The 13,343-nt window shown below is 27.8% G+C and overlaps 1 protein-coding gene across 8 annotated transcripts in view; it reads left to right on the forward strand.

Annotated features, from left to right (window-relative positions):
• The window catches only part of LOC148231685 (uncharacterized), a 534,843-nt gene that overhangs the window by 344,950 nt on the left and 176,550 nt on the right, over positions 1–13,343 (forward strand). For 6 of the 8 annotated variants that reach the window (XM_088193445.1, XM_088193440.1, XM_088193442.1 and 3 more), the window contains one exon: positions 2,157–2,180. The exons of the other annotated variants lie outside the window; for them this stretch is intronic. In XM_088193445.1, coding sequence (XP_088049571.1) covers positions 2,157–2,180 — 24 coding nt within the window. The remainder of the gene's footprint in view (positions 1–2,156; positions 2,181–13,343) is intronic. 8 annotated transcript variants of the gene reach the window in all.

The following is a 13,343-nucleotide window of genomic DNA, read 5'->3' on the forward strand; positions in this document are numbered from 1 at the left end:
AAACCTGTTAATACATTATCACTTGATTTTTAATAGATGTAATCAAATTGTTACTTTAAAACCCAACTATAAAATATGTATATGTTTAATTCTATATCATTTTTTCATGATGCGTTCGATTATGAGCCAAAATCACATCTGACTGGTGGTGGAAAGTATTTTTACGCCCAGCATAAAAAGTCTAGATTGAGACATTTACGTTTCGTAATGACTCAATTTTAGAATATCGAAAGTGGCAATTTGCAAGGCATAATTTGCGATAGATCGAGCGTTAAATTTAAAATGAGACGTTTCCATCTTTGAAATAATTACGAGAAGTGAAAAAGTCGAGATTCGAGTGGATGTGGAACATCTAATTAATTTCTGTCTTTGTAGATTTTTATATTTTTTAATATTTATTGACATAATGATTTTTTTATTTACTATTAAAAATATTATTAGCTAGACAGTTATCTATACTGTATCATTATATGATTACTTGAATACAGCAAATTAAAAGAGCAAATTTTTTTTATTAATAATGATACAAAATAGTTCTAATAATAAATTTTGTTAATTGAGAAATATATTGACCTTAACTTTCAGAATATACACTTCTTGATTGTTATCTTTTGGTTAAATGTATATTTATTCTACATTTGAACTTCTTAGTGGATGTTATTTTGTACGGAAAATTATATTTTTTTAATTGTTACGAATACATTTTTTTATTAATAATAATATTTCTTGTTCGGAAAATCTGATTCTATGTTTGATTGTTTTTTGTAAATTCAACACTAGAGTGCTGCCAAATTTAATGTAAACAAAGGTGTAGTACAACGCTTGATTGAGAATGAAAATATAGCAATGTAAATATAATGTATTTGTGTCGTTGCAAAAATCAATCATGACAAAGTTGCACTGGAAGCGCGTTCACAATTTGAAATCCCAAAGGGTCGTTCTCGTAAATCGTCATGCTGAATTTGTATCGCCGCACTGTGGTCAATTTAGCGAATATATAGGAATAAAATAAATTTATATCTAAATTTAATCTAGTTCATATTTAAGCATACATCCACTTAAATACACCATTATTTGTATAAATCCGACGTGAAGACACAAATAAAGTTGTAAAAACTTAAATCAAGTCATATATAGTTTCTTAGACTAATTTCAACTCCACCAAAACTATTTCTTAAACCCCAGAATATAACCATTTTCCGTGTTTAATAAATAGAATATATACCCTTAAAAATTGCCGCAATATGTATGCATTTTACAGTAACGACAAAAGGAATTCGCTAAAAGCTAACGTCATATTCGACAAGCACGGTCCACTCAATAACTATATTTATTGTTTTATTACAATGTTTTTCCTCACAAAATATCTAAATCAACCACTGTGCGTTGACGCCAGTATATTTTTCAATACACCACCAGTAACGCAGTAGTGCAGGCATCTAGTGGTGTCATGGTCCGTCGGCGTTGACTGGTTTAAAATTCAAATGTCAATGAATATTCAACGCTCAGCTGGTGAAATGTTCACAGTGAATGTGTAATTTCGTTTCGGCTCTCGAAAATGCATACATGTTCACGCACGTGAGAGCAGTGACTTTTTTGTATTAATCGTCACTAAAAAAGTATACCTTTTCAGAAAAAAATATTAAGATAAATGATATGTGATTAATACCTAAAAAATCTGAATTCAAATCCTTTATTTATTATCGTGGCCGGTAAATACGAATTATTAATTAAAACATAATTTAAAAAATGATCAATTATCACAGATTTATAGATGAATTTTGTCATAGATAATAAAAAAATAATACAATATATATCACTGATTTACTGAATTTGATGTCAGTCTGGTGTTTCATTGCTTACTTAGTAGTTGTTAATTGTGCTTATCCCGTTGTAACGCATTAGGCTTAGGTTTGTTATGTCATAACAAAAAAATAAAAAAATACAAGCGTATAGCACAAAACAAATACAACCATAATAAATATCAATAAAACATAATCTCACTAACTAAATTAAATATTTATTTTATATAATATATAGTGTGTGTTTTCAATGTTGTTTTGCCTGTTTATTGTCTTTGATGTTTTTATATGATATATAATTTATATTATTGCTATTATTATGATTTTTCCATAGATTTTTTTTTTCTTTTACAGTTCCTTTTGGATATCAGATTGAAGGTAGGAGTGCTCTTCAAATCACATATTATTTATAACATTTTTTAATTTATAAAATATGTATAATAAAAAAACATTAAAATTATTAAGCTAATGCGAGGGTTGTTGCTGTTTTATCAATAATAAATCTTTATTATGCTAAATGTATTTGATTAACTATAATTTATTTAACCTGATAGTTACTTTATTAGTCATATTCTTAAAAACTTAAATTCTACAGAATTCATATAGAAATATCTAATAGACTATTAAAATAATTTTGCAAGGAACAAAATAAATATTATTGCTAGGTGCGAAGTTTGGAGAGAATGAATATGGACGTTCGATTGGTCAATATTAAGGCATCTGCAATTTCTCTTATCAATCAGGGGTCTGCCTTAAGATGTTTGTCATTAATTTTTATAGGATCTCTAACGGGGCTTATCTTTCAATGTTAAATTAACTAAGCTTAACAAAAAAAGAGACGTCTTAATATCTTAATATTAACGTATGTTCCAAGTCACAGCTTATATTTTTAAAAATATCTTTAATTTGGAGTTGTAACATGACCGAATATAAACGGAAACTGATCTAGAATTAGGTAGAAAATATTTTTTTTGTAGATTTAAAAACAAGATACGACTGTGTGTTGTCTAAGCTTTGTGCAAAAAATGCTATTCAAACGGCAATTTTCTCATACATATTGAGTGCTGTAACTAAGAATATACAACTAATAGGGATCTAAACTTAAACTAATAAAAATATATATATTTGCTCCCAAATCTAATTTTATATAATATATTTTTCTTCATGTTGTAATTAAGTTGAATTAATAATATCAAAAATAATCACTCACAAATTGTCGCATTCTTTATACGGTTTTTAGGGAAGTTTTTCTGAATGGGAGCAAAAGTTAATTTACAGCCAATCGTCAGTGCTTAGCTCTAAATCTTAATCAACCCTTTGTGAAAGGTTATATTTCGTTAAGCAACCGTCCGATAATTGCAAATAATAATTAAAACAATGCTTACAAGGCTACAAGTATTTTTAATATGTCACAGAGCTTATTAAAAAACGGTTTAAAAAGTTTTTGTAATAACTTATGGCTTTAGAACGTCTGTGTAGCTCTTGTGTTCAAATATATGCGTGTTTTAATGCTTTGTTAAGACAAATCTTTGCCTTTGATATATCCTTACATACTTTTTCTGCATATAATAAAATAAAAACAAATATAAAACAAATATTGAATGTTCATTGAAATGAATAAAAAATTAATATTTTCTTTTCAAGTTTTTTTTACTATTTGTTCTATTATTTTTTAAATATATCTGACTCATTAAAGGTGACAATTTATTTTAACTAAGTATAGCAAATTTTATATGTAAATAATACAGAAATTCATTCGTGGTTCAATTAATTCACACCAATGTTGCTCTCTAAATAATGTTTTAATCGATGTTTTGTTATTTTGACAATTCAACAATAACAATTAACTCATTGTTTTGTAATTCTTATTAAATATAAGTTAATTAATAAGTCGTACATTAAAAATATATTTACTTACTTAAGATGTTTATGCTTCCAAATTAAAATATTATTTATAATATTTATGTAAATTTTGTCATATTATTGCCAACAGGTTTTATTTTTTACACCTTAACTTATCTGAAACATAAACGCCACAAATACATCCTTATCAGTCCGTCAACGATATGCTAAAGGGAAATTGCAAACTAGCATCAATCATCAATTTATGTGAGCATTTGTATTCGATATCATAGAATGACATGGAATCCAACATTAGAACATAGCCCTATATCTTTAAATCGCTTCTCAACTCACCTAAAACTAACCAGAATTCGTTAACCGCCTAGATCTTTATAGGTTTGTTTGTTAGCAAGCTGGCGCCGGTGATTTTTAAGAACTAATAAAACTTATTATTGTATTGCAAATTGTAATATATGAAGGTAAACTAATGTTGGTCTATTCGCAAAAATTTAAGAAATGGTAATCTGATATCTGAAATAGCATTATAAAAAAATATATTCGAATATTAGTACAGTAATAAATATCTTAGTTTATATATGAATCGTGTCTTATCTAAGTAATAAAAATTGTATTATTCAGTCTTTTGGCATCTATAAGAATTATATTATTGTTTAATCCATAAATCTAAGTTATCCCTTACAACGTAATTGTGACAATGGTTATAATCGATGATTTACAATAGACTCTCAATACAGTAAACACATTCAGATAGTTATAATGTGTCTTGTATTGTATCATATGTACCATACTATATTGGTAATCCAATTATCCTTCATTCGGCCGTAATATTTTAATTTCGCCAAAATATTTTTAGCATCATCAGGAGATTTTGTAAGACTAAACAGTTTTTTCAATTTCCGTAACTGTTTAATTTTAATAATTTTTAAATTCATAGAAAAGCATTAAAAAATGGAAGTGAATTTACAGTTTTTGATAAACTTTTATTTCGATTAAAGTAAATGCTTTTATAAAATACAACAATAGTATTTTTATTCATATAAAAGATTAACATTATTTTAGACCATTTTTTCAAAATTATTTTTTAATATAAATGACGTTTTTATTAAATTATTTTAAATAAATTATAAAAACTTAATGTATAATAAATATATAATACAAACATTTTCTTTATTTTTCAACATGTACGATACTGGTTTATATACGACGTATTTCATTTAAAACAAGGAACTTGTAACTAGCGAGTAATTAATTCATTGAAAAGTTTTATACTGCTGGCTGAGAAAACTAACAAGCTTCACATTGTAACTGCACTTACACAACGAAATAGAGCCACTGTTACAAAGAAAACTAATTTCAAGAATAATAATTGACTCGCCACAATAATAATTAATACAGAACAGTATAACTTTACAATTAAAATAAAGTTATAAATAACTCATCTATTTTTATGTAAAGTGAAAAATAAATTTCAAAAATCATAATTATTTTATTGACTTAAAATATTTTTTTTACGACATCATAATTTCTATAGATACGTCTTTAATCACTTTTGGCGTGTTTTACTACACCAACAGAATAGGTTTTTTCCTGCCTGTTCTACTGTTACTAACTTTCACCAAAATGGTGACAAAATCTTTCAGTGTGGAAATTTAAGTAGACGTCGTATATACGGATTTTAAATTATTAATAAAAAAATCTTAAACATTGGTTGCTCAGATAATTGAACTTGATTATTCTTAAGGTATTTGAGCAATCGGCTTGTAACCAATGGCAGCCGATTGTCAAAAGAGTATTTTACCTCTTCTGGACCATCTGCTCTTCACGATATTTTTTATTGACATAAATACGGCAGTTATAGATTTAAGTTATTTTCTTTATGCAGATGATTTAAAATTGTTTAAATGCATTATAAGTTAAATGTATTTCAATCCGTATTTGTATTTTATAATGACATCATTGCTATTAATATAAACAATTAAACGTACTTTTTTCATTAATAAAACTGGTTATTTTTGTTATGGTTTGTATTATTGTTCTATTTACATAGAAATGTGTAGTGTGCAATTTTGATATTTTTTGTCATAATTATTAAATATTAAAATAAAATTAAAAATATAATTTTTACCCAATCCTATTTATCTCAATTATACGAACGAGGGGAAAAAATTGATTCATCAAAAACCAGTGCCACAGGTTAAAAGCCGATCCCGTTGTCATCTTCTTTATTATCCCAAGACTTTTCCGCATCTCGGAGTCGTCCCACACCCCGGATCGTTCAATATTCAATTTCGGAATTTATCAACAGGCGTTTGCGGGTCGAAATTAATTGGTTTCGCCCCGGTCGAAGCAGGGTTGATCGGGGGCGAAACCTTATTGAAACCTTAATTTTTTCTCTTCTCCTTCCCCCTTTGCCATATCACGAGTAATAATAATATTAATAATAATTCGACGCTTTATTTACAAGCTGGACGAAAACAATTTGCCGCGTTGTTTGCCACCAGAGGGTTTTAAGATGTTTGTCGAACGTGTTTGCGAGATATCGACCGATATGTGTACAGTGTCTCATAAAAACGCACATATTTTATGATAAAAGATACAGCACGGAAATCCATCTTTCTATTTGTTATACAATTATTTTTTATAGTATTTGATTTTAATCTATTTGTACCTGGAAATTGATTATATAATAAAACTTTTTGCTGTGTTTGTTAAAAATGATTTATAAAAATCAAAAAATATATAAAAAAAAAAATCAAAAATAAAAGTATTTTTTTAATGGTATATTTAAGTCGCAGCAACGTTGCGTTACCGTGTAAATGCTAAAAATGCTAAATGCGTTAAATATTTTTTTCAACACCCAACGCACGCAACGTTCACGATAACATAATAATCATAAACCTTTAATTAAGAACGACTCTGACCTTACTTGATTGTTTATAAATTGCTCTTTTATAGCAAATGACTTATTTGTTTCTAATTAATAATTATTATATAGTATATGTTAATACAAAAATTATTTAAAAAAATTATAATGCTAGTTTATGTTTAACTTAAAAACAAATTTTTGTTCTTACAATGTCATAGAACTCTCGAGTCTATTTTGCAACACCCAATATATAATTATGTAATAAACGTTTTATCAATATTGTTTTTTAATTAACTTGATTGCTTATAAATAGATCTTTGGCTATTGTTAAGTGATAAATGTATATCTACATCACAAACATTAATCACTGATTTCAAATCATTAAAAGAATCTCAATATCAGAAAATAGTCAAAATCTCTAATAAAGTAGTCTAGCATTATCTATATGTAGTTTGTAAAAAAATACAAAAATATGGTGATATGTGAAAAATTAATTGAGCACACTTTAAAGCATTTTAATAACGGGTAAAGTAGCAGTAAAGTGTTTTTAAAGGGTAATTAATAAAGGCATTGTAATCGAGATAAAACGTAAATTGAATGTTAAATATCAATTAGGTATGTTTAATGCTTTAATTAAAGTACAATGATTAAATAAGACGTTAAATGAATAAATAAAATGGACAAATTTATCAATATAAAAGGATATATATATTATTATTAAAACAAGGATATCAAATCAAAGCATTTAAATTTATAATTTAAATAGATAATAGAAGCTTTAATAAAATCATATCGTGATATATTTTTACTAGTAAAAATATAATTTAACCGTTATTAATATATTGATTTAAAAAATTTAGGCGTATAAAATTAGACTTACAGTATTATATTATAATAAAATATTGTTAGTATAAGTTATAAGTCGATCAGTATTAAAGTGATTTTAAATTTGAAAAAAGTCTTAGATATATGTTGAATAACGAGAATATAATTTTTTTAAGTAAATTATTATTAATGAAAAATCTTCAGGTGGAAAATACATTAATTGTGTATGCTAGTGAATGTTCATTACCAGTAAAGTTATATTTTCACTAGTAGATATATAAGTATACTAGCGAATAACTAATGATAAGCGCTAGTAAAATTATATGCTTTTCTAAAATGTTTATGAGACTGAATTTTCTGTTTAAGCTCAAGTCAAACATAAATAATTAATTAAACTTAACTTTTATGAAAGTTCTAAAAACAGTTACAATTTTTAACTTTTATTTGGTTAATTTGTTAAGGTTAGGTTTGGGTTCAATTTATTTTAAATATTATAGTTTTTTGTCGAGTATGATACTGCAGTTTTTTAGTTGGTTCTAAGTTAAATTTATATTAAATATTGTAATATTTTGTTAATTATTAATTGACACTTTGTAGTTAATAAAATCATATTAATACTAGTTAAACTAGTTACTGATAATACATATACATTTAAAGGTTGGTGAATATTTTATGTTACAACAACAAAACAATATCTGATGAGTGTTATAGCAACGTAACTATAAGATAATAAAATATATACTATTCATAAAATTCGATATTGCTAATAATTTGTTGTTTCAATCTATTGAGCTTAAACAAATATATCTTCTTAGAGTGCTGTCAACCTTGTCAGATGATAGGCGACTATGTAACGTAGTATTTATAAAGTAATATTAAGATTACAATGTTATATATTTTAATTGCCTTATATTATCATATATAAACTGATCTTAAATTTTGCTGCTCCCTTCGTAAGAAAGTGCAACTATGATATTAAATTAAAAGTAAAATAATAAAAAAAAATATTGCAATAAATTGCTATAAACATAAACGATCTCTAGATCTTGCAGATTGTGTAGTCTTTAGATGCTATTATTACGTTGAAATAAATTTCCTTTATAGTGAAATTTCATATAATATACATCGTCATATTTTCATAAGAAGAACGTGCATTGAACAAGCCAAAGTCTGAGGAAAGTAAACTGGAGTTGAAAGAAAAACAAAGAATGCTGTGAAAATCCCAAGAAAAGCTTTCTCCGCTCTTGCTTTCTCGTGAACTTTGTCGTTTTACTCTCATCGCGACGAGCCCAATAAAAAAGTTTTACTTGATTACTTAAAAATTACACAAGAGTATGTGTGTGGTAACGCACTGAAGCTGCGAGAATTAAGAAGTTTGACTTCATTACTACTTTACGCATATGACGATCGTAAACTAAGTCGTATAATGTTTCGTGCTTGATATGATGCTCGAACGAGAAAATAAGATGATATTGCAAGTTTCCTATCTACTCAGATAGGGTTGCTTACACCGTAAAAGTGTATATATATTATTTTAATACATCAAACTTTAAGTAATAATTATTAAAAATGTATCATTCGTTACAATTTGAGCGTATATTCAACATTAAGCCAGTGGGCTTTTTTGAGTTGTACATCCACATCCATCTAATGTTTTTTATTTCTGTTGAAAAGTATCCATAAAAGCAGGACGTACCATTCGAGTAGACTTTTTACCATTCATATCCGATTTTTCAACGTTTCAATGAACACTGTATTAATTTATGTAAAAGTTTACTGAATTCAACTGTGAAATGCATCCAAACAATACATGTCAGGAAAACAGAGCGAGCATACAATTTCATTATATCAACGTGTATCAAAATAATATTAAAGAAAGATTGTTTATCATTCGAATGTACTCGATATTTTTGTATATTATTTAGCTTTGGATAGAAACTGAAAATATAATATATAATACATGAACTAATCCTATCTACAATGTTTTATTGGCTCGTTTGGATTCAGCAACACTTTTGGATCTCCCTAATGGCCGTATTAATTTTTATCGCTTCTTCAACGTTTTATCGCTCATTAAATTATGTTATGTAAATCTTCAGAGAGCTTTTTATGACGCTTCGTCGTTTATGTTTTTGGAAGGTTTAATCGTTGGTTTGGATAGCGTCAAAGCCGATTTTATTGGAACATTTTTATCCACTTCAAAGTGAGAGATATAGAACGATATGTATAATACGTAATTTTTCCAATAAATAAATCGCTATGAATGAAGGATTTATAGACTTCGCTATAAATCACGTTCGTTCCGCATATTACACCTATATTTTTACTACCATTGCCGAAAAATAATTTGGAATGTTCATTAAATAGCGATTTCTCGTCTCGAGGGATGGTATTGACAAAAAATGTGATGAATTGAGTTTTTTTTCCAATGTAAGGATTGAACGTGATTCGGTAAAAATAGGCAATTTTATACTTTGATGGATATAATAATTGCTCACGTGAAATAATAGTAGATATACTCACATATTGATTAATATATGTTTATGTACATATATATATATACATACATATATATACATACATACATAAAATTTAAATTATTAAACCAGAATTAACTTAATCTTTTTCATTTTTAATTTAATAATGATATTAAGAAAAAAATAATTATAAAACCAATTAGTACAAATACAAAATTTAAACGGTCAAGTCTGAGCAGCATTGTGCCTAAAATATGTGTTTATGATAGCCGTGTCAGTTATTATAACTGTCAAGTGCGTACCTTTTTTGAAGAGCCTACAAATAAAATTTATAAATAACTGTTTATAGTATTATTATATTAACAGCTTAACGACCGAGGACTCACCCACGAGTCCTGAGAGAACCTTTTGCAGCGGCCGAGGACTCGCCCGTGCGTCCTGCGTCACGCGTCTTCTTTTATTAAAAATACACTATGATACAATATAGTTTACCCCTATATTATAATGCGAGATGGTAGTATACTATTTCTACCTAATATAAGATATAAAATAAATTATATTTTACTTTAATTTTTCGTAAAAAGAGTCGTTTTATCCCACTGCGTCGCAATGCAACGAGTCGTCGCCTATTTTAGTTTGTTATATTCTAATATTTTTGGGCTAGTGTGTTGTTTGGTAACGGTTCTCCAAGCCGCTCCCACTTACAGTGACCATATTTTTTGCATTGTGGAATATTATATTTTTATTTATTGTTGTTGTTATTAATAAGTGATAATTTGTAGTAAAAGTTAGTTAATAATATTAAAAACAGTGAATTGCGTATTTACAAAAATAGTTAAATAATCATTAAAAAAAAATTTTAAATTTGACAACGTTCATTAGTGCACGATTTTTTTTGAGCACCACATTAGCTTAAAACTGTGATAATTAAATTAATAACATGTATGTTTAAATGCTTCTAAAAATTTTTGTATAAACGATTTATAAGAAATATCCATTTATAATACATAATAATTTGCACTCACTAAATTTTTTGGCGTCCATTTTCTGCGTACAACTGTTTCGAACGCATTTATTTTCATAATTACACTGAGTGATACGTGTAAAAACATTTGTCATTATGAAGAATATGAACTGCATGAGTGCAAGTTTGTCACACGCGGTCTATGTTCACGTACACTTGAATTAGAATTACTTTCGCACACATCACTATGTTCACAATCACTGGGGGGCGTTGGACAACGTGTCTTCAAAATTTTCCAAAAAGGTTTAATTTCTTTCGTCCATTTTGCCGTGATTGAAAATAAAATTTTCAAATCAAAATCACAATCACAAAAGATCACAGAGAGAAGAGCAATTTTCGCGATACGTTTCGACCGATAGTTTAGAAGACACTAAATATACTGCATTACTTCGATTATAAAATGCATTTTTTTATCTGTGTGGAATTCCCGAATTTGGGAATTCCACAATAAAAAAAGTGTCATATACCCTAATAGATGAATTCTTAAAAGGTATGCACAAGGTAAGCTGATAATACGAGACAGGTAGTGGCGATTTACCCTTTTAGAATAACATTGATTGTAATTTATAGTAAATATTTAATATTATATTCGTAAACAATTTTTTTTTCGTTATATCACTTAAATATGCGGCCCACATATTTAGAAACACTCGTTAAATGACGTAATTACAATATATTTATGCAAAAAATCATAAGGAAGCTACAAATTAAATTTCGATAAATATATTATTTGGTTTACAAGGTATAGGGAATTTACTAAAAAAGGTAATTTTTTGCTATTACTCCGCGAAATCTCCCGGCCACCAAGGAAATTTCGGCAAAAAACACCGGGCGTTAAGTTGGTAAAAAATATAGTGCTTAGATGTGTTATAAGATTAAAAATAATAAATTAACAATAACATTAGATAAAATCGTAAACTATTTTTTTTAATAATAATTTCTTAAATAAAATATTATCATAATATTTTTGTGAATTGCTAGACACCTTGTAGTGTATGCGAATGTTGTGGGCTGATCTAACTTGTGTTTCATGTAAATAACCAATACAAAATTAAGTAGAAAATATCTTTCCTAAGATTAGAGCCAATCTATCTATCGCAAGTGCAGGTAGTAAATTGTCAACAATGAACCTTTTAGAAATGGGTGTTGGCCTTCGCTCAAAGCATACAACATAATTAGAAAGAAACTGTTCTGAGAATTTATGTTTGGTTTTTTGTTTATATCACCTATATAATACCAAATTATTATTATGGAAAGAATCAAAATGATGAATATAAAATATATTGAAAGCATACATGTTACTTTTAATTTATTTAAGTGCAATAAGCAAAATATTTTTAGTGAAGTGTACCGTAAATTCATTTCGTGAGTATGGGCATACAAATGGTCAGACATGGTGGCCCAGAAATAACAAATCAAAATTTTTATTTTTAAATTTAAAAAGTGATAAAAAATTAGGTAATTAATACTAATCTATTGAAGAGTCTCACTTACTTTGTATTTGTAAGATGTTTGCCAATGATATAAATTTGTTTTTGAAACTAGTATTTCAAGCAAATCGGACCCACAGGTTTAGAAACACTGGTTAAATGACGTACTTGACAGGTATTTATGCGAAAAATCATAAGGAAGCTACATATTAAATTTGAATACAATATCTTAATTAGTTTACAAGCTATAGAGAATTTACTGAAAAACATAATTGTTTGCCATTTTTCCGTGAGATCGCCCGGCCACCAAGCAAAGTTCGGCAAATAAATACCGGTCGTTAAGCTGTTAAAGATATGCAAAAAAATACTTTAATTTCGTTCGCGTCGTTCCACGGTCACTAAGATCTTGGCCTTTTTTCGAGTTACATAAGTCGCCGCTATCAATATATGAGCTATGGCGACTATCGCTCCGATAAGTATGTGATTCATTCGGGAGTACCACAATGATTCAATTTGGGCCCTCCGCTCTTTTTTCTCTTCATTAATGACATAGTACATGGTGCAATTAATAGCTTGATGACCTGAAAGTATTCGCATACATTGGGATTCACCCTCTTTACACAAAGTCGCTATGGAAGTTGTCGATCGACATTCAACTACCTTTTAGCATCGCCAAGTATAACGTTGCCATATTTTCCAGATCCTCTTGCCTGGCGAAATTTTCAATAAGACCAAAGTTTTTAATAAGACATCAAAGATGCGAGGCTTCGTTATGCGGAAAACTTTTCACTTCAATGATACGCGTTCTAATTTTAATATTTTTTCAATGTCTGGAATCGAAGTAAAGCAAATTTATAAAAAATAATTATGATATATAATTATAATGAATCCTAGTGCCTTTTTTATATGTGCATTGGGATACAATTACCTGCATCCTTGGCGTAGCATCTACTTAATGAAGTTGTTAAAGATTGGTGTTGACAACCCGTCGTGGCTCGGAGATTTACGGCTAGAGAGTCACGAGCGCGTCCCTTATTACTGTCCGTTGCGGTCAGA

The sequence above is a fragment of the Plectrocnemia conspersa genome, unplaced genomic scaffold (assembly GCF_051122295.1).
Source record: "Plectrocnemia conspersa isolate PC_06_02 unplaced genomic scaffold, ASM5112229v1 ptg000009l, whole genome shotgun sequence".
Lineage (NCBI taxonomy): Eukaryota > Metazoa > Arthropoda > Insecta > Trichoptera > Polycentropodidae > Plectrocnemia > Plectrocnemia conspersa.